The sequence below is a fragment of the Pan troglodytes genome, chromosome X (genome assembly GCF_028858775.2).
Source record: "Pan troglodytes isolate AG18354 chromosome X, NHGRI_mPanTro3-v2.0_pri, whole genome shotgun sequence".
Classification (NCBI taxonomy): Eukaryota; Metazoa; Chordata; class Mammalia; order Primates; family Hominidae; genus Pan; species Pan troglodytes.
This window is the reverse complement of record NC_072421.2, coordinates 120,805,147-120,832,414: the sequence shown is the minus strand read 5'-3', so window position 1 is coordinate 120,832,414 and position 27,268 is coordinate 120,805,147. Positions and strand designations below refer to the sequence as shown.

The window sequence follows — 27,268 nt, the reverse complement described above, 5'->3', positions numbered from 1 at the left end:
AAGGGTCTGGAAATAGTACATATTCCAGCAATGAGGCTCCTGAAACAAAAACCCTTTCCATCTGCACTGCTTAGTCCCTTGTCTGTTCCCTGTTGGGAAGAAGGTATGGGAAAGGAAGGGGATTACTTTGAAAGTCAGTTGTCTATGAAACAGACGTGTGGAGGGATATGTTTATCTGATAGGTAGCATTAAATTGCAAATACTTCCAGATTAATCATGGCATGCAATTTTCAACAGCTTAGATTTTCTTCTCTTTTCTTTCTTTCTTTCTTTCTTTCTTTCTTTTTTTTTTTTTCTGCAGCCACTGGGGAGGAAAAAAGGATTAGAGAGACTATCAAAAACTGTTGGCACGTTTAGTCTGTTGGCTACTTAATTTATTAGCAGATATGGGAGCTGACTTAGGTTGATAATTTAACATGTTGGCTGGCGGTGAAATAAATCTCAAACGTACCTGTTCCAAAATTGTGTTAATCCTTTCGACTTCGCAGTCAATCAAGTATCGCTTTTCCTGCCTCCTGTCCATTTCTTCAATGATGCGCCTGAATTCTTGGACGTCCTTTATGTTTCCCACAGACCTTGCTGTTACTTGCCAGTTGTTTTGCACTGCTGCTTCCATAATCGCTTGGAGGATGGAAAATCCTGAAGGAAGGAAAAACAGCTTCAATGATTTAAAAATCTTTCTGTAGGTATTAAAGATTCTACTGAATTTCTAGTCACAGTCCATCAGGTGTCTTTGAACCTTATCCATTATGGAAAGCAGGCTTACTCATAACCTCAGCCTTAACCCTCCAGACAGTTTGCACTTCCATTTTGTTGCAAAGGAAAGAAGATTCTACAACTTTTGGGCACCCCGCATCAAGTGGCTACATGAGAGCTCACAGCTGAATTATATTATCTAATTGTTTTTATTGACATGCACTCTCAAAATATCTATGGAATAAAATCAAGAACTTCTTACAACTGCCTGCAATTTCCTTACTGCAGTTGAAGCTCATTTATTTCATCTTCTATATAAGCATTCTGGCAAATTAGAAATAACTTCAGTAGAGATAGCGCCTCATTATAATATGGCTTCTCCTTACATAGAAAGACTATCCAACAAGGTAAATTATGTCTCCCAAGTAAAATAATTTTATGAAAACCTGAAAAAGACAAACTATAACAAAGATATCATACTCGTGAGCTCTTGATCACAACATTATTAAAAAGTTCAGTCATATTAAGCTTTCCTGAGTTCTTTCCCTTTCTCAATTAAATTTACCAGGAATTCCTGGTTCCTTTTTATCTAATTTACATTAGATAACTGTTAGCTACTATTACCCTGGATCTATATTGAATGAGAAAAAGAGAAAAGATCTGATGCTTGAGTTTTGGGTAACCTTTTTGGAGTTAGGGTTTAAGAAGTTGGGAAGAACAAAATATCTGAAGTATGATCCATAAGAATAGCACAAGAGTTTTCTACATGCTGGTCTTTTAGAGTCTTCATGTCTCTAATATTACATTGTGTCTATAGTTTTGCTTCTGGTTTGAATCCATATCTGAATATAACTTCAACTATAGATATAATTTTATTTAGGATATTGCCAAAAGCAGCTCATTTCTTCCCATAAACCTAAATAGTTTTTCATTTATATTCAAGTAATGACTAATGGGAGTGGGTGATAGGGATGATTTGCAAAGCCAAAATGATCCATGCTTTAGCAATTTGATGACTGGAGGAGAAGAGAATGGGAGAGGATTGCGATGCCCTTTGAGCATATTCCAGGTTCTGTGCTGTTTCGGGCTCATCCTTTAGTGTAAGCAGGCTACAATTCGGAATTTTCTTCATTGTACCATAGAAAATGGTATTGACATTTGAAGAGCACGCTTCAGGGAGATGGCAGCAGTGACTCAGCCGGTCATTATGACTCCTTTGTGTGCTGGGTGTATGCAGGAAGAAGATCACAAATGAGACCCAAGCACTTGGTAATTTCCAAATGAGCAATTTCAGCACAGGAGCTCAAAATTACAGATCAGAGTAAATTACCATTGCTTTAAATGTTAATTCTTTCTCTTTTTAAACCAACCGCGCATATTTATTTCTCAGATTTACATTTTCGTGTGGGTTGTTGATGTGCTCTCTGCTTCAGTGGGAGTTGAGGGGACATGGTAGGCCAAGGCATGGGATTGAGAAATAAACATAGGAAGAAAGATTAAGGCAATGGAAAATCTTTCTTAAGCAGTGTACGATAAAGCCTCATTATTTTGAATCTCACTAATTAAGAATTTATGAAACTTCATCAAGGACTGAGTTGAATTTTACTTTTGTACTATTTATGAAGAAAACATTGGCTAAATAATAATGTTAATGAAAGTGGACAGAGTCTTTAATATATTTAAAGAAAACTTTTTTAAAGGCCCTTTAGCAGAATACAGCTGTTCATGTGTTGAATCAAAATAAGCCTTCTCGTAATCTCTACTCATTGGTCTTATTCCAGCATTTGGGATGACACAGAGCAAATTTAACTCCTTTTGCATGTGTTAGTCCTTCACATTTTTGAAGGCAGTTAGCATGTTTCCCCTTAACATTCTTTTCCTCAGGCTAAAGATGTCCCAGTCCTTCCACCGTTACTTTTATGGCATGATGACAAGTTCCCTCACTGTTGCTCTCTCCTATGGATATCTGTCAATATTTTATTGATCCTGATAATTCCAGTGTGATCTGATCAGTGTGGACGACAATGAGATTATTGCTTGCTTTGACGTGGGTTGTTATTTTAGCAGCCTTTGCCAATATTTTTAAATACCCAAATTATATTGTTAATTAGTATCAAGCTTGGATTCAACTAAAACATGTCAGTTCTCTCCATAAAAATCTTTCATCTGGAAAGACTCACCATCCGTGTATCAAGATTTATTCCATTCCAACTTGCTTTTATCTCCCTTTGTTTAATCCCTCACACCATTCCAGTCCCCACTTCTCCCTTATTTTCAAATTCATTCAAATCTGGAAAATGGCCTCACTCACTTATTCAGTACTCCAGGCAGCCACACTTGTCTGTCCATTTAACAGGCACATCTGTCTACACCTGCAGACCTTTCTGAATTATCTTCTTTGTCCATGAAACTTCCTTTACTGACTTCTCATTAATTTCTCCAGAAATGAGTAGATTTAAGTTCATGGTAAATTAATTATAAGCAATGGAGAAATGGGTTTAAAGAATTATGTCACAGACATTTAAAATTTTAAAATAAAACTGGATAAATAAATTATAGTAAATACACATAGAATACTATGCTATTGTTTAAAAGACAGCTCAATCTGTATATACTAACAAGAAAAGATTTGTGCAGTATATATAATATATTGGATAATAGGTAATAATAGAAAAAACAAGCTGTAAAATAGCATTTATGTTATAATTCTATTTTGTAAAGAAACTATATGTTTCTATATGTGTGGAAAAAATCTGAAGGAATTGGCTGTTATCTCTGAGATGTAGGATTACCAAGAACTTTTATTTTCACTGTCATTTATTTATGTAAAATTTGGCCCTTTTACAAGAAGCAGGTATTATTTTCTGTAAGTACAAAAACAATAAAGATTAAAAAGAAGTACAACGCATGCTGTCCTCTCAGAACATAGGCTTCTGGAAGACATAGATGATAGATGAGAGCTCCTTTGTAGGCTGCATACTGCCACAAATGAGAGGCATTTTACTAAACACTGACTTACAAATCTTTTTATACTTTTGTTCTTTGAACCATGTGAATGTATTACCTATTCAAAAATTAAGTAGAAAAAGCACACTGCTTTTTAATGAGGGCATGTCTGAGGCCTCCTGGGCTATAAGCCTTGCTCACATTTTTTGAGCAAGTCAGAACCGTGGCTGAATACTGCAGGGTCTTTTACCATGCAGAATTTCTCTGTGTTTGCTTAAGCATGTGGCTGTGTACTATAGAACCCTGGGGGGAATGGTCACCTCAGCTCAGTACCTGTCACTGAGCAGCCCAAGAAAAGCTTTTATTTGTTTTCATACCTAATTTATTGTAGTTTGACTGTTTCCTGATGAAGCTGACCAAAGAGAGTAAATATGCGCTTGAGGGAGAAAAAAAAAAAGAGAAAACTTTGACACAGGAGGCAGAGAAAAAAACAGGCATTGGTGCTTGTAGGAGCAGAGGTACGTAACAAACCCTTGGCTTTGTAAAAATAAGCCTGCTGTTTTAGCAGCTTCAGAATTGTCATCCACTCTCTGTGAGCTTTAACGTGCCCAATTTTGCAACACTAAAAACTACTTTTACTTGAGCAGCAAATTCTCTCATTCTGATTCCAGACTGCTGTCGCTATCCACTTTCCTATTCTTCCTTATTTTAAAGAATGGTAGTTACCATATAGGTAAGTGGGTGAATGCTAGATTGTCATCTGCATTTTACCAATATAACGTAGTTTGTGGCAAGGAGTGGGAAGGAAATTATGGATGAAGAACTGGGCTGCAGCTATGACCAATTTAATCCTACTGGAGTGGTGGTTGGGCTACTCTTGGCAAATAAGGTGTGATAATCTTGGCAAAGGGTAGTGTGGTGGATGCTGTGCTGTACCACCCAGATCCTCCGTCAGCACCATAGAACTTATTCCTTCAGTTGTTGGAAAATTTGCAGCTTAAGGTTATGACCCTTTCCTGGGGTATCCCGCATCCAATGACTGATTGCCACAGGATAGAAAGGCACAACCCTCATACGCCCAGCGAGGTAACTCTAAGGGTAAGTCATCCTAGCTTCAGAGCTCCCGGAAGGGAGCCGAGGGTTTGTTATGACTGCACCATAGCTCATTTTCTCTTTGTGCCCTAACGTGCGTCCTTCTCTTCTTCCCACAATTGCTGACAATGAGAGTACCAGCCAATAAACTTCTTGCATGTGAATCTCTATTTCAGTTTATTTCTGGGGGATTCATCTGTGACTATGAGGTTGATCTCATGACAGGGATAGCATCAGATACAAAAAGATCTCAAATATACAATTGTCAAAATCATTTTCACAGGGGAAAGAAGGCCAGGATTTTGTTAAATGTATAAACAAGTGAAAACCCGCTCCATGCTGAACACATTTAGTATTTGATCTGAAAACACAGAAGAACAATAAGTAGGATATTGACATATGGAAGTTCATAATAAAGATACCCAAGAAAATATAGTTGAGGATAATTATGTTCCTGTTGTGCATCTTCCAGCAGGGACTATCACCACCTGCTGTCAGCTGTGAATCTGTACCAGATCTCTCAGAGCCACAGCATTTGTACTTCTGACGGGGTCTTTTAACAGCCCCCCAAATGATGGAAGTTGCTGATATTGATGAACAGGCTTCTCATGAGTGTTGACATTTATAGCAGTTTGTGCCTGGCTGTGATTCTCAGAGGGTTTGCCATAAAGCCCCAAAAAGGTTTACTGGCCCTCTCGAAATGTTCTATAGAGAGGCAAGTTGGTCTTTCCCAGAGGGTAATTCAATACTTTTCCAGTGGCCTGTGCTAGAAATTACCTTGTCAATATTTTCAGGTTGATAAAGAGAGGCTTAAAGTGGCCCATGAAAACTCCTGTAGCTTACAATTATTAGACACAGAACCATAGTATTACAGGCTAGTACTCTTACAGATGACTCAGAGAAGTAGGATACAATTTTTAAAGCTGTGTAACTCTTTTCAAATAAAATTTTTATGGAAGCCCAATAGCTAAGACAGGTAAAAGTGGAGCTTCTCGGGTTTGAGAGGTGGTGCTTAGACAGGGGAAGTGACTTGCCAAATATCACACAGTTTAGAATCTGAAGCGAGACTGGAATCTAAGCAAGCAGAGCTGGAGCTAAGGTGAGGCAGGTGAAGCACCTAGGGTAAATATTCAAGAAGGCACTTTCTGAGGGTTGCACAAGTGCAGCCGCACTTACCTTGCCCTAGTATTGACCCTGTAAGCAAGTCTCTTGGCTTCCAATTTAGTGGTCTTTCAAGTGCATCATGTCCAACTTACTTTATAGCTCTCATTTTAAGATGACCCTTAGCAACATTTTGGTGTGGACAGAACTTAATTCCTCATGTCCTTTTCTCTTCTCTTTTTGATGTCACACAACATCCTGATGTTCACTTCCCTGTCTCCCCAGTAACTTGAGTAGGCCTATCACTACCAATCCCAGTCTTTTTCTTCCTCTTTCCCCATATTAAAACTTTCCTATCCTATGCTCAATTCCCTCAGCACCCTTCCCTTTTCCAGGTGCCAGCGTAAAAATAGCTAATGGCATAACGTGTTATCCTTTCAGCGAACACACGTACATTTTAGCAGTGACCTTAACATGAATGAGTTTGGAAGGAAAACGAAAGAGAATGTTAACATTGTTTTTGAGTCTGCCCATCTTATGGGGTCATTCAGATGATGAATTTGAAAGTTGGTGATGTGCTTGATGATCTTACGGAGTTTAACAAATGAACAGCTTGTAGATATGGGGTATCTCAGGGGCCAGTGGAGTGGGAAGACAATGGTGAGACAGGTCCACAGAAGGTTAGTGTCCATTCCTGTCTATGTTACTCAACTGAAATCAGCTGAAAAAACCATTTCTTTCTTTCCTTTTCTGTGTCTTCACCTACCTCTGTGGCTTTCAATGCTGGTTGCACATTACAGTTACCCTAGGAAGTATGAAAAATGGATGGCCAAGGCTTACTCTGGAGCAATAAAATAATTATTTCTCAAAGTGATTCCTGGGCTTTGTTTTGTTTTGTTTTAATCTCCCTGGGTTATTCTCATGTACAGCCAGAGTGGAGAATCACTGACCTATTCTAAGGGCTACCCAATACAAATGTGGCATATTAAAGCAGGCCTTTTTTTTTTTTTTTTTTCCTGAGGTGTTCATGACCAGCAGAAAGTTTCTGGGTGAGAAAGGCATGTTTCAAGAAGGGCCATATACTACCTAGACATCAGCAAATAAAGACACAGAGGCAAGAAGGGAGGGCTCGGGCCAGGGTTACAAATTGCTTCTTCCTGTGGTAGATGAAGAATCTGGAAACCTTGAGTACAGTATGTGGGAAGCAAACCCAGATGTACTCAAAGCACTTTACAAATATCTTTCCTTTTCTGAGGTAGCATCTGGGTATTTCTCTCTAAGTATAAAATTAATATGCTCAGTTTGGACATTTGGAAAAACACAGAAAGTACAAAAATTAAAAGAAAAAGTATAGGTGACTTTATCCCTCTTTACATTCTGTTTTACATAAATAGACTTCACACTTTTTATTTTAGCAAAATGGATTGTAATGCAGTCATTGATCACTTAACGATGGGGATACGTTCTGAGAAATGCGTTGTTAGGTGATTTTGTCATTGTGCAAACATCATAGAGTGTATTCCACAAACCTACATGGAATAGCCTCCTACACACTTAGGCTATATGGCATAGCGCATTGCTCCTAGGATACAAAACTGTACAGCATGTTACTGTACTGAATACTGTAGGTGATATGGTTTGGCTGTATCCCCACCCAAACCTCAATTTGAATTGTATCTCCCAGAATTCCCCTGTGTTGTTGGAGTGGCCCAGGGGGAGGTAATTGAATCACGGGGGTTGGGCTTTCATGTGCTATTCCTGTGATAGTGAATAAGTTTCACAAGATCTGATGGGTTTATCAGGGGTTTCTGCTTTTGCTTCCTCCTCATTTTTCCTTGCCGCTGCCATGTAAGAAGTGCCTTTTGCCTCCTGCCATGATTCCGAGGCTTCCCCAGCCATGTGGAACTGTACGTCCATATTAAACGTCTTTTTGTTCCCACTTTCGGGTATGTCTTTATCAGCAGTGTGAAAACGAACTAATACAGTAAATTGGTACCAGTAGAGTGGGGCGTTGCTGAAAAGATACCCAAAAATGTGGAAGCGACTTTCAAACTGGGTAACAGACAGAGGTTGGAACAGTTTGGAGGGCTCAGAAGAAGACAGGAAAATGTGGGAAAGTTTGGAACCTCCTAGAGACTTGTCGAATTGCTTTGACAAAAATGCTGATAGTGATATGAACAATAAGGTCCAGGCTGAGGTGGTCTCACATGGAGATGAGGAACTTGTTGGGAACTGGAGCAAAGGTGACTCTTGTTATGTTTTAGCAAAGAGACTGGTGGCATTTTGCCCTTGCCCTAGAGATCTGTGGAACTTTGAACTTGAGAGAGATGATTTAGGGTATCTGGCAGAAGAAATTTCTAAGCAGCAAAGCATTTAAAACTTGGGTGCTGTTAAAAGCACTCCATCTTTAAAGGGAAACAGAGCATTAAAGTTCAGAAAATTTGCAGCCTGACAATGCAGTAGACAAGAAAAAAACATTTGTTGAGGAGAAATTCAACCGGGCTGCAGAAATTTGCATAAATAGCAAGGAGCCTAACGTTAATCCCCAAGACCATTGGGGGGAAATGTCTCCAGGCCATGTCAGAGACCTTCACAGCAGCCCCTCCCATCACAGGCCCAGAGACCTAGGAAGAAAAAGTGGTTTTGTGGGCCAGGCCCAGGGTCCCCGTGCTGTGTGCAGCCCAGGGACTTGGTGCCTTGTGTCCCAGCTGCTCCAGCCATGGCTGAAAGGGGCCAACGTAGAGCTCAGGCTGCAGCTTCAGAGGGTGGAAGCCCCAAGCCTTGGCGGCTTCCATGTGGTGTTGAGCCTGTGGCAGCACAGAAGTCAAGAATTGAGGTTTGGAAACCTCCGCCTGGATTTCAGAAGATGTATGGAAATGCCTGGATGCCCAGGCAAAAGTTTGCTGCAGGTGTGGGACCCTCATGGAGAACCTCTGCCAGGGCAATGCGGAAGGGAAATGTGGGGTCAGAGCCCCTACACAGAGTCCCTACTGGGGCACTGCCTAATGGAGCTGTGAGAAGAGAAGCACCATCCTCCAGATCCCAGAATGGTAGATCCACTGACAGCTTGCACCGTGCACCTGGAAAAGCCGCAGACACTCAACACTAGCCCATGAAAGCAGCTGGGAGGAAGGTTGTACCCTGCAAAGCCACAGGGGTGGAGCTGCCCACGACCATGGGAACCCACCTCTTGCATCAGTGTGACCTGGAGTCAAAGGAGATCATTTTGGAGCTTTAAAATTTGACTGCCCTGTTGGATTTTGGACTTACATGGGCCCTGTAACCCCTTTGTTTTGGCAAATCACTCTCATTTAGAATGGCTGTATTTACAAAATACCTGTACCTCCATTGTATCTAAGAAGTAACTAGCTTGCTTTTGATTTTACAGGCTCATAGGTGGAAGGGATTTGCCTTGTCTCAGATGAGACTTTGGACTGTGGACTTTTGGATTAATGCTGAAATGAGTTAAGACTTTGGGGGACTGTTGGGAAGGCATGATTGGTTTTGAAATGTGAGGACATGAGATTTGGAGAGGCCAGGGCAGAATGATATGGTTTGGCTGTGTCCCCACCCAAATCTCAACTTAAATTGTATCTCCTAGAATTTCCCTGTGTTGTGGGAGGGGCCCAGGGGAGTTAATTAGATCACGGGGGCTGGTTTTTCTCATCCTATTCTCATGATAGTGAATAAGTCTCAAGAGATCTGATGGGTTTATCAGAGGTTTCTGCTTTTGCTTCCTCCTCATTTTTTCTTGCCGCCACCATGTAAGAAGTGCCTTTTGCCTCCCGCCATAATTCTGAGGCCTCCCCAGCCATGTGGGACTGTAAGTCCAATTAAATCTTTTTTTGTTCCCAGTTTTGGGTATGTCTTTATCAGCAGCATGAAAATGAACTGATACAGTAGGCAACTGTAGCACAATGTTAAATATTTGTGTATCTAAACATATCTAAGCATAGAAAAGACACAGTAAACGTATAGTATTATAATTTTATGGGACCACTGTCATATATGGAGTCTGTCATTGACTAAAATGCCATTATGTGGCACATGACTGTATTTGTGTCTTGCCTTTAAAAAATCTAGCATTATATCTTGAACATTTTCTTGTTATTAAACATTTTCAAACATGAGTTTTAATGATGATGTAGTATTCCAACCTTTAGACATACTGTAACTTATTTAACTATTCTGCAACATGAACATTTCAGTGTTTTCCAATCTCTCCTTATTATGAATAATGCCATGCTGACAACACTCATACAGCATCTCTAATTATTTTCATAGAATTAATATCTCAAAGTAGGAATACTGGGCCAAACATTTACGGACATGTTTAAGGCTCTTGATACATACTGCCAGATTGCCCTCCAGAAAGGTTGTCCCACTTTGTGTTCCCATTAGCAGGTTATGAGAGTACTTGTCTCTCTGTCCCCTTGCCAGCACTGAACAATATATTTGCCCATTTGGTAGGTGAATAAAGAGGATTCTCTTTTTTTGTTAGCATTTCTTTATTAGTAAAGCTAGTAACTTTTTTATTTTTTTGTCCATGTTTATTCATCATTTCGAGTACTGCCTGTTTATTTCCTTTGTCCAACTTTTTAGTGATGTTAATGTCTTTGTTATTGATTTATAAGAGCCTTTATATATTGACATTAAGTGTCTTGACATATGCCATATATTTAATCCAGTGTATTTTACTTTTAATATTTATGATACATTGTCATGAATAAAAGTTTGACATTTTAATGAAATTAATATTCTTTTTCATCAAAAAATCACGTGAATGATGAATAAAATTTGCTTTTTTTTTTTTTAGAGATGGGGTCTTGCTATGTTGCTCAGGCTGGTCTGAAACTCTTGGGCTCAAGCAATCCACCTGCCTTGGCTTCCCAGAATGCTGGGATTACAGGTGTGAGCCACTGTGCCTGACCAAAATTTGCTCTTCTACTCTTATTCTAGTGCTCACATGGGCTTTAAACCCAAACTTATGCCAACCACTCTTTCCATTTCTTGCAATGTCTTTGGTCTCCATGGAATTTCCAATAAATTTCCCTTGCATATTGTGGCCAAGTAAAGCAATGGAGAAGCTAGATATGGAGTGTGAAGGTGGTTTCTGAGACAGAAGTAAAGAAAAAATAGAGGCAGAGGAAAGAGAAAGATGATGAGCTCAATTTAGTTATTTCATGGTATGTTTTCCCATATCTCAGAAACCTGATATACAAAAATCTGAACTCAGAGCCAGTACTTCAGGCTATTATTATTCATATTACAAAGTATACTTTCATTTAAAAATAATTCATGGAAAGACTTCTATAGCACATTTGAATCCACATTTTGTTGTTTTGTTGTTTTTGTTTTAACTTGATTTAAACCCTTTTATTTTCCATCAAAATCAATATAGTGATTGTCTAAATTTGAGACGCTAATACAGAAACTGTTCTGTGTGTGAAGAGTTTGATATGGGAAGATCAAGAACCCCTTTATATTTGCATATGGATGTCAGTCTGTGAATTTTATGGAACAAGGTAAAGACAAATATTCACCGACATTCAATCCTTAATTTACCGTTAGCAAATTAATATTTCCCTGAGGCTTCCATTCCTCATAATTGTATTTATTTAAATTTTCCTTTAATTAAGAGCTGACCCTCTGCAAATCTTCTTCTCCTTGCAGCCGCATTATTAGGATGAGTACTTGGCTAATTTGTGGAATCATTGAACAGAAGGTGACCCCAGTTTCCCAGTTGTTTGTGCTTTTTCTTCTCTCCCAATACAAATTGTCTCTCAATCCAAATGAAACTCTTATACTAGACTGTCCATGACTGATAACAGCTTCAACTGTGACCTCCTTCATGAAGGATGTATGTTTTAATATTAGAATCAAAGACTTACAATACAGGGGCAAATTGTAGACAGCCGTAAGTGATTGATCAAGTATTGTTTGGCAACTTGAGGTACCAGGTACCCCAATATCTTACTTGAGGCATTCCAAGTACTCCAATAGCTCACTTCAGGAGGCAGCTACTGACTACTAGTCAAGTGTAACCTTGGCTCTGAAGCTGGCAATGCATGTAATCCTGCCTTTTCCATTTTTCTCTTTCATCTTGTTCCTTATTTGAACTTTGTCTCCCTGTTGGTGAATTATGTAGCTCCATTCTCCTCTCTGTGAGCTAAGAAAACATGCCCAAATAGATATGTCAGTTTCATTGAGTGAAAGTAAACTTGCTTTGCATTGTCAGCTGAAAGGAAATTTAGAAGACCATCTGGAGTAGATTTACTTAACATCTGGGAAGAGCAGAATAGGCAAGCCTCTGATCCTCACCCACACAATATCTGATATAAAAAATAAAAAAAATAAAAATAACAGAAAGCAACTGGGGTTTGGATTGAAGGGGATGCTACAATGATTGTGTGTAATTCCTTCATGTTTCTGTTTGGTATCTAAATAATTGTTCTGGGATAGACTGCCTGCGATGCAAACTCACAGAGGGCAGGAGTCATCTCAAAGTTTCTCCATGGACTGTTGAGCTCTTAACAGATGCCATGAGAGGATTAATCATGCCCACGAATAGGGTTTCTTACATGACATTTCCTCATTCGGCATCTTAATCCCTTTGAAATCAGTAATTTCCAGCTCTGATCTTGTGACTGAGTCTCCTAGAGAGCAAGTAGTGAGTGACGTGGATGTTAGTAAGCACTTTATAGATACCCGGGGCAGAGAGCTGACCATAGATCACAACCAGAGAATGCACTTGCCAGCCCTAGTTGGGTGGCAGTGGGGGGAAGGCCTTATGCATGATTAAAAGGGGGCTTCACTTATGGGTTGGAGGAAGGAGTGCTACCAGTCAGCCACAGTACATCTTCTTCCCAGGTCCCATTTATTCCACATGGAACCTAGTGACTACAAAGAAGAAGATGACCACCCACCCTGCTGCCCCTTCTCCAGCAGAAGATGAACTTTGAAGAGATTCCCAGAAGTGAGTATATTTTATATTGAGCATCCATACCCTGAACTTCTGTGCAGAGTAGTTCACATTGTGGCCTGTGCCTATGGACTTGTAAAGTGAACTGACTGAAGTGAGACTTGAGCTCAGAAAGTATGTGTTTAGGTTCCACTAAGCAAAAGGCTTCTCATCAGGCAAGTCACTTATCTGGGAACATTCTTCAGCATTCTCAATTTTTAGAAAGCAAGGCCAAGATAAACCTCTTAACATTTCTGAGTTCTGGTTGTGAGGTATGAATGATGGTTACCAGTGAGAAGGAAAAGGGGGAAGGAAGTGGGGGTGAATGTATGCCAAAGATGAAAAGTGTCTGGATCTGAGTGCAAAGGACTGTAGCTTATTCTGCCTGCTGTGCCTCCAGGAGTGCTGAGACTCCTTGATCCTAATACCATTGGAGGGCTGTCAAAGGTAATATTAAGGGCAAACTCTTGCCTAGAGGGTACAGAGGAGCCAAAGATACAGTCCTGAGGACAACAGAGAACAAGCTGTTCTCTTGCGGAAGACAAGTTCTTTTTGACTTAATACTGTGGTTTAAAATCTGCTTGGGAAACACCCAAAATGGGATTCAAAACTCACAAGATAAATAAGTATTTTCATGTGCCATCCACCATACTAAAGAAACCCACATAAAACACCCCCAAGATCAACTCACTTTGATTAGTTGTTTACTTTCAATTGAGTTTTTCCAATGGGGATATGAGAGTGAATTTGGCATTATGGAGGAGGGTTATAGGCTAATGTCAAGGCCTTGGGTTCCAGAAAGAGTGGCTGAATCTTGTGTGAGCTGCAGAGAAGTCAGGCTGTTTGTGGTGGCCAGAGTTCTTCCAAGTTTCTCAGAATTCTCAAATATGAGAGCCAGAATTAGTGATGGTCCCAATCTCTTCATTGTACCAATAAGAAACTGAAGCCCAGAAAGACAAAATGGTTTGCCCCAATGATAGATCCCAAACTTGACCATGACCACAATACTTGTCTTCTTTTAACTTTCAATATTAATGTAAAACAAAGTTTCTGTGGCATTTTCTGAATAAAGATTCATTTTGATATAGACTAAAAGTTAAAATCCAATAGGAATGTCATGATGGATATATCCCTTGCACTTTGCCTACAACACATCTGTGACTTCCTTAAGGGCTCTTCTCCTTTCCTTCAGTACCTTTGCATGGAGGAGTGAGAGAGCCCACAAACAAGTTTGTGTGTTAAAGCATATCTTCCTCCTCAAATCTAGCTGGGACTCCCATTTGGCACTGGGGCCCACTCTAATCTACGCAGGCTCGAAAGCCTTTGGCTTGGTTCACCCTGCTTACTCACACAAATTCTCATGCAAGGCACAGCCTTCTCCAGCATTTTCCATCTCTCATGATTTACTCTGGTTGCCCTCCACCACAAAGCCTCACTTCCACCCCACAAACCTTTCATTCATTAAGACTCACCTTAAAATACGTATCACTGAACAGATCATCTGGTTGAGATAGTGGGAAATGAAGATTCCAAGCTCTCACATCCATCTTCTATTAGCCTGAGAATCTTAGGCTATGGATGGTTACTCCCATCTCTAAGGGATTATAGCTGAATGCCAAATTTAAATCATTTTTTGACTAAGAGATTTGTGGTTTTCTTGTATTGTGATGTATAACGTTTTTACTCTCATCCCTCAGGTTTTAAATTGAACTATTTTCCCTTGGGCTGTCAAGGGAGGGGGCAAGGATAGAAACTAACACTTATTGAGTGTCTACTTTGGGCTGAGTACAGAGCTAACAATGTATACACATTATCACGTTTAATTCTTCCAATCCTAAAGAGTACATAGTTATCCCAAATAACCAGGTGAGGAAATTGAGGCTCAGAGACGCACATGTTCATGAAGAAAAACACTTAACTAGTCTGGATTCTAAGTTCACACTCTTATTTCTTCCCCCCATCAGTGACTGAAATTATTCCGACATGTGCAGTTGTCCAGGAAAGTTGGAATCATACATTTTTCTATGTGTTACTCCATGGCAGGGAGGGCTCTAGAACACAATGTTGTGTAAATACCTGAAGATGCCCAGGATTTTTCAGGCTCACAGGGATATAGGCCATGCAATCAATTGTAAGTCAGTGCTTAAAAGAAACACAGTTATGGTTCTCTGGCTAATGGTATGTTTCCTGTCAGTTAATCACCAACTTTGTAATTGAGCTGGAGTTCCTAGACTGGGCAGGTTTTATTATTGTTTGTGTCCTTACTTATTCTTCACACTCTCTCAGATATCCCTGCCTCCAAAGCAGCGGTTTCTTCTGACTTTCTTATTTCTGTCAAATTTCCTAGTTACAAAATTTGAATACTATCTTGGAGCCTTCCACTGCCCTAAGAGTACACAAAGTCAAATGTATTAATTCTTTGTGTGTCTGCCACATTCTTTACATTCTAATTAGTACCAGCTATTTTGAAGTTATTATTGGTACATGCTTGGGCTACTCCAGCAGTCCTCCTCTTTCATGCAAGCTTCTCACTAAGGTCAGCTTTAACTTCTTCACTCTTTTGATTATGTTACAGCCATGCTCATTCTCAAAAACTTTCCAACCTTTTTCTTTGCCCATAGGAGAAAGTTCAGAGAAGGCATTATAAATGTTTGAACTTGTGTGCAATCTAAGATTTACCTTCTAAAAAAGTCTTGGGGACCTCATTAAAATACATGAGCATGTGGTTGTTTTTTTCCATTCTGGGACTCAGTTTCCTCATCTGTAAAATGATATTCTATTCCTGGGAGTCCCATAAGGATTGTATAAATAGGTACTGTCAGAATTTGCAGGACAGATCAAGAGAATTTCTTTTTTTTTTTTTCTTTGACAGAGTCTCACTGTGTTGCCCAGGATAGAGTGCAGTGGCATGATCTCGGCTCACTGCAACCTCTATGTCCTGGGTTCAAGAGGTTCTCGTGCCTCAGCCTCCTGAGTAGCTGGGATTGCAAGTGTGTGCCACCACACCTGGCTAATTTTTGTATTTTTAGTAAAGACAGGCTTTCGCCATGTTGGCCAGACTGGTCTTGAATCCCTGTCCTCAAGTGATCCGCCCGCCTTGGCCTCCCAAAGTGTTGGGATTACAGGTGTGAGCCACCATGCCTGGTTGAGAATTCTATTTTGATAAGAGACAAAAGGAGGCTAGAATTTAGAAAAAAAGGAAAGATAATATGAAAGGGGGAGAGATAGAGAAAATATATTTCTAAAGATTTCTGCTCCCTTACCCTGATTGTTGCCAAATAATATTTCACTTGGAAATTAACACTTTGTCTAGAGCTGTGGAGCATAAAGCAAAGAGATGTAAGCAAAGCCAGCTCACCATTTGATCTAGTCTTCTTTGCCATCGATGGCATAGATTACTAAGAAGGTTGGCTGGCCAAGATGGAGGGAAAAGTCTAGATCTCTGGATGAGAAGTAAGCTGACTGGCACTAGCAGTCATCAAAGTCATGACTTTGGCTTCATTTAACCAGGGGATATACCCAGCTGAGCTAACTATAATATTTGCAAAGAACAAACAACCACATGGCAATGACTGAATTTAGGAGTGCTTCAGCAAACTAGAATCTGGGGCTGGAGAGTTTACAGGGGGAAAGCCCTGAGTCACTTAGAGTTAAGATGACAACTCTTGAGATGGACTTTTGGGAAACCGTACTGGCTAGGAATTTATTTGAATAAAATGAATCTAATTATAAATCACATAGCTAGCCATCATAATGACTGGGTCAGTGCAGGGACTAGTTGGCCATGCCCAAAGAGCTTCTATGCTTATTCAGGCAAAGTACTCATTGACAGAACTTAACAAAATGGTTCAGTTCCTCTTGGCTGGGCATCTGATCCCCTTGGCCAGTGTCTTAAGTCTTATGTATCATTTTGAGGAAAATGGAGTTGTCAGGTCCTGTGAAGATGAAAGTATTTATTAAGCTCTCCAGGAGAGTTTAGTAACCTGCCTAGGTGGGCAGGGATAGTGGATAAGAGGGAAAAAGTTAATGAGGACTACTCCTTTAGCTTGGAGACCCCACCAGAGCCAGCAATAGGCCAGCCCAGCAAGACTTGTTTCTACACAGCCACTGGGAAATGTAGGTGTAGGGCCTTTCTGGATCCCCAAGCTGTCCTACTTTTAAAGGCATCTTAAATTTGCCAGTGTTTTTTAAAACACTGTTTGACAACCCCCTTAGGCCATAAAACATGTTTATATTTTGGATCAAAACCACAAAATCATAATGCTTTGGAATCTTCTTAGGGAAAACTCCCCATCTGCAGTGTTTAACTCTGTAAATATCAACATAACAGAGCATCCCTCAAAACAAATACAAATGTTCTTTGAAGTTTATTAGCTATTATTTGAGCAAAGAACACAATCAGCAGCAATGCTAAAGAGGAAAAGATTCGAGAATTACCTTAAGAGAGAAACGAGAAACAAGGCAGTTAGTTTCTCTGGAAAATTTATGGCTTTTTTTTTTTTTTTCCAGAGTATCTCTCTGTCACCCAGGCTGGAGTGCAGTGGCACGATCTTGGCTCACTGCAACCTCCACCTCCCAGGTTCAACCTCCACCTCTCGGGACTACAGGCATGCGCCACCAGGCCCTGTTAATTTTTTTGTATTTTTAGTAGAGACAGGGTTTCACCATGTTGACCAGGCTGGTCTTGAGCTCCTGACCTCAAGTGATCCACCTGCCTCGGCCTCCCAAAATGTTGGGATTACAGGTATGAGCCACTGCGCCTGGCCTGAAAATCTATGTTTAAACAACTCCAGGAGTTATACGCCTTATGCCTCAGAGGAGAAATGGGCTTGCTCTGCCTGGCATGGCACTGATGCACTGATGAAATCTGGGTCCTCTTCAAGGGGATCATTGCTCTCCACTGAGGAGGTAAATAGCGCAAAAGGCATATTTCCTATAACCTTAAAGTTGTGGCAACTGCCCAGCTTAGCTTGCCCCACTTGGATAGAAGATTGTTTTTCTTAGCATGAAATAAATGGATTGTGGCTTGGATGATGTAGCTGCTTCCGTTGTCTCAACCACTGATGCAGATCACAGCATGAGTGATGTGGCGGCAGCAGCCATCCAGAACCACTATGAAGGTGGATGCGATGAATGGAGTGGCTGGATACGAAATGAGTTTGGCCTGCATGATTGGCTTCAGGTGCCCAGGAAGGCTTTTTTCCAGTAACCCAAGTCCTAAGAAGAATACTCTACACTAAGGTTCACATTTGTCACACCCTCTGCACAGCCCTGGTTACCCTAAAAATTCTTTTAGCCTTAATATGAAAGGATGCTATTGTTGACTGCCAAGAAGAGAGGTTGATGTGCCACAATGTCTTATTTCAAGCAGCCAAGTCGGGTCTAACTCATTTGGGAAATGAGCATATGTTTTTGCTACCTAAAGTGTGGCCTCTACATCAGCATATCAATTACAGAGAAGACCCTAAAGATGCTCTACTTGCTACTTAAAGTATGGTCTATGGATCAGCAGCATTGGCATCACCAAGGCTGATTGTTAGAACTGCATACTCTTGGGCCCCACTCTAGACTTAATGAACCAGAATGTACATTTTAACAAGCTTCTCAGGTGATTCATTAGCCCATCAAAATTTGAGAAGCACTGGTCTAGTCATTCTTGTATAACGACTGAGAACTACGCTTTGGCTGGTTAACACAGATTGGTAATTCAAGAGCAGGAAAGGCCCAGGCTGCAGTGGAGATTATGGATGGGACATGAACAGTGTAGGGCTAGCAGGGGACCAGGACATGATTTGGCAAAGTTTAGAGAGTGACCAACTTGCTCAACCTAGGCCCAAGTCAAAGCTGTTAACATGCTGAAAAATTTATGTAGATGGATCTAGGACATACTGAGTTGCAAGTCAGGGTCTTCACTACTGGAGATATTCCAAACAAGGCAGACCCAGGGAAAATCAACACTACTGGGCTGGAAAGAACTTTTCAGTACTCAGTCCAAATGAGCAGCACAATCTCATCTATTAACCTGTTGTCCGTTGCCTTTCCTATCAGCCATGGAGGCTCACAAAGGTCTGTAGCCAACGAATTCTTGGCACCGAGACTACAGCGCACAGTGGCTTCCCACACAGGTAGGTAGGAAGGGCTGCATGTAGTGAAGATGCTGGACTGAATCCTAGAGTAGGGAGGAGCAAGAGATCCAGAGGACAGTCATCAGTCCTATCTGCCTGGGCATCTGATATGAAACTCTCAAACCTGCTCAGAGGTGGGGAAAGGACAGTTAAAGTCATCAGAGGAAGAACTGTAGAATTGCTTCCCCTTAGTTGTGTCTCTGCCCTGCTTGAAGTGCTGCTATTTGCTTCCAGTTTTTTAAATGCTCCCAAAGTTTTGCCTCCAGTGATTGTTCCCAAAGAATACATTCCCTGAATCCCATATCAAATCCTACCAACTCAAAGCATCTAGTTTTTGTTCTCCTTGGACCAACCACAGAATCCACATGACAATAGAAAGAGAAATATTATCTCCTATTATCATCTTCCCTGTCCCTCCCTTCTGCCCCAATTTAGTCAGCAAGTGTTATGGAGCTGTGCAAAATTTTATAGCTGATGGAATATTTACATTGATGAAAATTCTGAAAGTGGCCTTCCAGGGGCCCCAAGGTTGTTTCAAGGGTAAAGTTGCTGTGACAACTTTGTCCTGGCTTTGCCTTGATGGTGGTGGCATGGAAATGAAAGACTTGTAAACTGTCTCTTGTCCCTAGAGCCTGACAGTCTCCTGTGCCATTTTAATTTGAGCTTTTTGGATTGGAACAGGATGAATGAGCAGGGGAGGTTAATTATCCTAATTAGAAAAGAAGTGAAGCCATGGCCCTTTTAGGTCAGACATTTGGACAAACCTCCCCTGGCTCCAAGCTTTCGGCATTAGATAGTTGAGTGCCACAGGATGCACAAAGCATCTTCCCCAGTTCTCTGCCAAAGTCCCTGGAGCAAGACAAAGAAGAATTATTTTCAGAAAATGGTGTGTGATCAGCTCGTGCCCCAGGGCTAGAGAGAGGGTTATCTGGAGGTGGCAGGTATGTGGGCACAGCTGGATGGGTACAAGTATGTTGGTTCAACCCTAGGCTCCCCTACTCTGTCTGTGGTGCCAAGAAAGCTCAATGTAGCTTGGAGAAATACTGCTGTTGTGATCATTTCGAAAGATATGCATCCTCCCCTGAGCCTTTTGACATTCCTATCTTCAGCTGGCTGAGGCTGTGATTATATCTTTTTGGAAGGTAAGCTTCTTTGGCCAGAGGTTGCTAGTATTTCTTGAATCAATATTTTGCTGTTGGATTTATTGATTCCCAGGTGCAACACCCCTCTCTTCTTCTACTCTCCAATGTATCATATATTATTTGAATAGATCAACCCTGCTTCCAATGTAGAACATGCTTTAGAATGTATGTGGAAGTTATTAGCACAGTACTTGGCACATAGTAGGTACTCACTAAATGTTAATTTACTCCCTCCCTTCTTTCTAGGGAAGAGTGTGTCTGGGGCACAGCCACAGTAGTCACCTGTTCTGCTCTCTGAGCCTTGTGTTTGCATGTGTAATATCTGGTCAACTTGCGATTTGGTGGCATAAGGGAATCATAAAGCCTTAGATAAAGCTAGAGTAGTGACTGTATAATATTAAAGATCAAACTGGCCAATAAGCCAGGTAGACCCAACAGACATGTCTATTACTTGCTTTTGAATTATCCACATACCCAAGGGATGAATAAGAAAAGAACTTAAGCTCCATCTTTCAAAACAGCCCTCAGATTCTTGAATGATCAATCTGAGGGTCTATTATAATTTGCCTTATTCATACAGAATAGTCTAAGAACATTAACGTCAATGACTCCTAACAGAATGATAGAGCAAGTGGAAGTCTCAATAGACCATTTAGTCTACCCAACCCATCTTCCCCCACCACCTCCCATCTTCAGCTATTCTGTCTACCTATGCTTTAAAACTTACTTTTCTCAATTATTTGCAACGAGGACAGGGAATCCAAGGTTCGAATAGTACCAAATAGTGAATATGCTTAAACTCACTTGTATTTAATTGTGTAACCTATTTTATACTTTGTTTGAATGTGTCTGCATGCTGTGAGAATGAATTTAACTATAAAGGCCTGATGCTAGAGGAAAGGAGAATCTGCCTCAGTTTCTTGTGCGTTTTCTACTTTCCACTCTCTCCATGCTCATCTCTCAGACATATACAAAATGCCTATGTAGAATTTCCCTCAGTGCAGAAAAATAAATGCTAATGGCCAAACTCGAAAGCGGTATTGGCATTATAGGTAACGAATCCCTTATAATTGGACAAGGATAATGCAAGAGACAAGTCTTCCAAAGTCTCAATGTTTATTTTTAGTATAAGAAGTATCTTTTGGGTATGTGTAGAAAATCTATATTTTAAGATATAGAACATATACAGATAATATAGTGCTTATGCATCATTTCTCTAATTTCTTTATCTTATTTATTTGGTTGTGGGTTTTTGCTATATTTTGGTAGTTCCTAAGTCTTGGCATGACACTCTTTGGTAAGTGAAACAAGTCACTCTCCAGTAGTTAGAATCATGAGCAGAGTTTTACATTGTGTTTGGGTGGGTGTGGGTTCAAAATCAGGTCAGCTGGTATAAACTCGACGTGAAAACAGTACATTTTTCTTAGACTCCTAGAAGCCTAAGTTTAATAGATGTGGCTCAGGCAAGCTTCTCCAGCAATTCTTTCTTGTGGGAGGAAGTACCCAGGTGCTAGCTCTACTTGGGGAGTGGGTTGTATCCTCAGAAATATTTAACATTATAGAACTTTCAAGGTTTGCTTTTTTGTCATTGAAGATTTATAACCATGGGGTGGAAAGAAGACCTAGAAATGGATTTTGAACATTTTGAGAGTTGGCAACGAAAAGCTTAAGAAGATAGGACTGCCACCAAATTCCAAGACTGCCTGTGGCATTGCTGACAATAAGTAAAATAATCTCTTTATTTATTTTATCTGATTTATTCCAAGACTCTCTTCTTGCCTTTCAATTAGTAATACAGACTTTATTTCAAACTACCTCCAGGCCAGTATAGCCTTTTGGAAGCAGTTGCCAAACTGTCCTTTATTTAATTCTTCAAACTACTGCCTTATACTTGTCAGATGGACTTTTCTTCTTACATGGGAGTTGTCCTTATTAGCCCTCTTGAAGGTGGTCATCAAAGGGACTCTGGTAGCCTTTACAGATGGGATCCGCAAAACCTCTGTGCTTAGTCAACTTGGGCTAGTATTCCTGAGACTGTTCCCTGGTCTTTAGCACTTCGAAGGCACTGAATAAGAGAAGGAGCCTGGAGGAAATATTTTCCACTGAGGTAGACTCTGCTAGAATTATGCATAATACTGAAGTTATAGAGGCCATGTAAGAAATCACAGAGATGGTATAATCGCAGGACATCAGAAGTGAAAGGGACCTTAGATATCATCTAATTTAATCTTTTGATTTTACAGATGTACACACTAAAAGCCAGAGGGAAATGTGGCATGCTTGGAAATTGTAAAGGGAGGAGGAAGGGGAAAAGTGCCTTTCAGTAACATATGTAGAATTGAATGCTTACCAAAAAGTCTTTTTGTTGTTGTTGTTGTTGTTGTTATTGAAATGCCATTGAAAGTGTCTATAAAATATGTAAGCCCACTTTTCTTCCTTGATAAATATAACCAACTGAATATTGCAGAATCTTTTTTGGTGCCCAAGGATATTACAGTGTCTCAGGGTCATCTTTCTGAACATAGGTATTCATTACCCAGGACTGTAGAAGTTAAAATGGAGGCAACTGGCTAAATGTGTACTGACCCTGGAGCAGCCCAAGGAGACTGTCACTTTTACTAAATCCCTGATATCACCCGCTCCTTTTGAAATCATTTGTTTTTTTTCCTAAAAACTCTAGGCAGAAATTTTGGCTATTTGAAGATTCTGACCCATCAGACTCTGTTTGATAGAGATTTTACTGTAAAAAGAAATTTAAATGTTATTTTGGAATCTGAAATTAGGGCTGACACATGCTATATCTTCACTGGATTCTCCTTGGTTGTAGCACTAAAAGTGGGGCTTTGGGGGCTAATGGGAGATCCTCCTCACAGAAGAAGTGTCTGAAGTGAGTCAAGATTCTCCTTGGGTATGGGAGCAAAAGTTGGGGTGGAGTGGTCAAGAAGTGTGGCGTCAAATAACATGGCCTTATTGCAAAGAATGGAACTAGACCAGTACTGACCCCGCCTGAAATGAGTAACGATGCAAAACATGAAACATAGATGAAACATCAGAGAAAGAGATGAACTTTTTAACCATAGTGCCTTCACAGATATATGTTTCCTTAAAATGTTTACATAGTGAAGCTTATGACTCTCATCAATGGATGACAAACTATTCCCAGCAGTAGATATCCTGCTGGGTAAATTATATATTTTATTTCACCTTAACATCTTTTCCTGTATACATCACACCATCACCCAAACCAAGGTGACAAATGTTCTTTGGAAGTGTTCTTTCATTTTTCTATATGGTTCCTGACTAGAAGGAACTAAGCCTTCCTAGCTGAACCAAAGCACTGCTCTAAAAACAAGTGAATGATTTTATGACTTGTTTGGTTAGTCAATGACAAATCTAGATTCTTCCCACTACTGAGAATTCTGCTTTCCAATGTGATTGATCAGGAGCTTGGACACACTCTTACTAGATCCTGCAACCCAATATCTGAATAAAATCTAAATGCATTAACATTAATTTTACTTTAAATAAATGTTGCAGTAGTCCTTAAAAGTAATAGGAGACCATTCTGGGGTGAAAAAATTGTGAAGGGGTTGGCAGTGGAAAGTTTTTGCTATGAAACTCGGATTTGAAATAGTCTCTGGGAGCCCACGTCATAGAAAGGAAATTCTATTGTGAGTGTGTAATATTAAACACTTGTCCTATTAGACTTAGACAGAGGATAGAATTGCTAAGGGGTACGCCATGACCATTACAATAGCTCTTCCTTGGCCCTTCTCTGACCTTATCAAGATATTAAAACTCCTCAATGGATCTTTCTGGCTTATAGGGAAAGGTTTCAGTATTAGAAGATCACACAGGCCAATGTTACCCTTGACTTCTCTAAGCATACAAAAGTGGTTCTGTGTAGACGATAGAGTAATAGACCCATATAATGATCCTCAGAAATTCAGGGAGAGATATTTATTAGTAAATTGCATGCCTTCTACTACATACAATTCCTGGTAACCCTGTGAGGTGGGAGTATTACTATCTCTAGGAGAGAATCGAGATCCAGAGAGAGGCGTATTTTGACCAAGGTCACCCAGCTTCTAAGTCCTGGGGGCAAGGAGGTAACCCTATGTCTATCTGATTCCAAAGCCTATGCTCTTTCCACATCACTAAAGACCAGGGAGGAGAGAAGTGGTGTGGATAAAACACACTTTCAAAACTGTAAAGACTATATTGGAATTGGAAAGACATGTAGAGACCATCCCATTAGTCTTATTTTACATATATTGGAAACTGAGGTCCAGAGAAGGATACTGAATGACTCAAGGTCATACAGAAGAGAGCTTAGCCAAGATTTTGACACAGAATTAATCTCATCTGAATAAGACCCAGAATTTAGAAAGAACCAAAAACTACCCTCTAATCCAGTGACATCTGATTCTATGTCTAAGATCCGATTCCAGGCTATTCAGAAGGTGTTCAATCTGTCTTTTAAAGGTGTGCTTTGCACAGAAACACCATTTCTTAAATACTAGGCTCATGAGGGCCAGATACGTTTATTCTAGGCCTTGTGCAGCCTGTATCCCTTACTTTTGTCTGGTCACGAAGTTATCCAGGCAGAAGATTATAAATTACTGGGCAAAGCCATAGCCACTGCTGGGAAAACAATTTAAAGTTTTGATGAATTTTGTTGCAAATAGTGAAATCTGCTTGGAATCTTATATGAAGACACTATCTCAAATATTGTCAGCTTATTGCCTAATACTTGTGTGGGCCCAGCTTCCACAGGAGGATTGGGCTCATAATCATTGGAAAAGTTTGGATTTAGAACAGTTTTCTCTTTCTCCCTCTTCAGGAACATTTTAAATTATGTAATAAAGAGTTGAAAGTGTGAGCTCTGTAGTCACACAAAGCAACATTTAAGTTCTAGCTCCACCACTTACTAGCTGTGTGACTTTGAAAAAGTTATTCAACTTCTCTGTGCATCAGTTTCTCCACATATAAAATGAAAATAGTAGCATCTGACATTTATTGGATGGTCACTATGTGATGGGCATTGCTCTAAGTGTTTCATACATATTAACTCCTTTAATTCTAATGGGTACTAGAGGTAGGTGCTGCTATTATCTCCATTCTATAGATTAGGAAACTAAGGCATAGAGAGTTTAAATATCTTGTCCAAGAAGGTCTTTCCATAACAGTAAAGGGTTCAATTCAACAAGATCTAAGTGTCCTAAACATATGTGCGCCTAATACAGGAGCACCAAGATTCAAAAAGCAAGTTCTTAGAGACCTTCAAAGAGATTTAGACTCCCAGACAATAATAGTGGGATACTTCAACACCCCACTGACAGGATTAGACAGATTGTTGAGACAGAAAATTAACAAAGATATTCAGGACTTGAACTCAACACTGGACCAAATGGACCTGATAGATATCTACAGAACTCTCTACCCAAAAACAACAGAATATATATTCCTCCCATTGGCACATGGCACATACTCTAAAATTGACCACGTGATCAGAAGTAAAGCACTTCTCAGCAAATGCAAAAGAACTGAAATTGTAACAAACAGTCTCTGGGACCACAGCACGATCAAATTACAAATGAAGACTAAGAAATTCATTCAAAACCATACAATTACATGGAAATTGAATAACCTGCTCCTGAATGACTTTTGGATAAATAATGAACTTAAGGCAGAAGTCAAGAAGTTTTTTGAAAACTAATGAGAACAAAGATACAACATATCAGAATCTCTGAGACACAGCTAAGGCAGTGTTAGAGCGAAATTTATAGCACTAAATGCCCATCTCGAAAAGTTAGAAAGATCTCAAATTAACAACCTAACATCACAGCTAAAAAAACCAATGAGCCAGAAGCAAACAAATACCAAAGCTAGCAGAACACAAGAACCAAAAGCAGAGCTGAACTGAAGGAGGTCGAGATACAAAAAACAAACAAACAAACAAACAAAAAACCATTAAAAAATCAATGAATCCCGGAGCTGGATTTTTGAAAAGAAATTAATAAAATAGATAGACCACTAGCTAGACTAATAAAGAAGAAAAGAGAGAAAATTCAAATAAACAATCAGAAATGCATAAATTCCTAGATACATACACCCTCCCAAGACTGAACCATGGAGAAATTAAATCCCTGAAAAGATCAATAATGAGCTCTGAAATTGAGGCAGTAGTAAGTAGCCTACCAACCAAAAAAAAAAAAAAAAAAAAAAAAAAAAAAAAAAAAAAAGCCCAGGACCAGACAGATTCACAGCTGAATTCTACCAGATGTACAAAGAAGAGCTGGAACCATTTCAACTGAAACTATTCTAAAAAATTGAGGAGGAGGGTCTCCTCCCTAACTCATTCTATGAGGCCAGCATCATCCTGGTACCAAATCCTGGTAACGACACAACAATAAAAGAAAACTTCAGGCCAATATCCCAGATGAACATACGTGCAAAATCCTCAACAAAATACTAGCAAACCGAATCCAGCAGCACATCAAAAAACTAATCCATCATGATCAAGTTGGCTTTATCCCTGGGATGCAAGATTGGTTCAACATACACAAATCAATAAATGTGATTCATCAGATAAACAGAATTAAAGACAAAAACCATGATTACCTTAATATATGCAGAAAACGCTTTTGATAAAATTCAACATCTGTTTATGTTAAAAAACTCTAAATAAACTAGGTATTGAAGGAGCATACCTCAAAATAGTAAGTCATATATGACAAACCCACAGCCAATATCATACTGAATGGGAAAAAGTGAGAAGCATTCCCCCTTGAAAATCAGCACAAGACAAGGATGCCTTCTCTCACCACTCCTATTCAGCATAGTATTGGAAGTTCTGGCCAGGGCAATCAGGCAAGAGAAAGAAATAAAGGCATCCAAATAGGAAGAGAGGAAGTCAAACTATCCCTGTTGGCAGATGACATGATCCTATATCTAGAAAATTCCATAGTCTCAGCCCCAAAGCTTCTTAAGCTGATAAGCAACTTCAGCAAAGTCTCAGGATACAAAATCCATGTGCAAAAATTACTAGCATTCCTATACACCAACAACAGTCAAGCCTAGAGCTAAATTAGGAACAAACTCCCATTCACAATTGCCACAAAAAGAATAAAATACCTAGGAATACAGCTAACTAGGGAGCCGAAAGATCTCTACAAGGAGAACTACAAACCACTGCTCAAAGA

At 39.9% G+C, this 27,268-nt stretch overlaps 1 protein-coding gene across 7 annotated transcripts in view; it reads right to left on the bottom strand.

The window, feature by feature from the left end:
* GRIA3 (glutamate ionotropic receptor AMPA type subunit 3) overlaps positions 1–27,268 on the bottom strand; it is a 307,537-nt gene that overhangs the window by 164,504 nt on the left and 115,765 nt on the right. For all 7 annotated transcript variants that reach the window (XR_010154884.1, XM_054676683.2, XM_063804853.1 and 4 more), the window contains one exon: positions 452–639. Coding sequence is in view for 6 of the 7 variants with exons in the window: in XM_054676683.2 (XP_054532658.1) it covers positions 452–639 (188 nt within the window). In the remaining variant the exon portion in view is untranslated. The remainder of the gene's footprint in view (positions 1–451; positions 640–27,268) is intronic.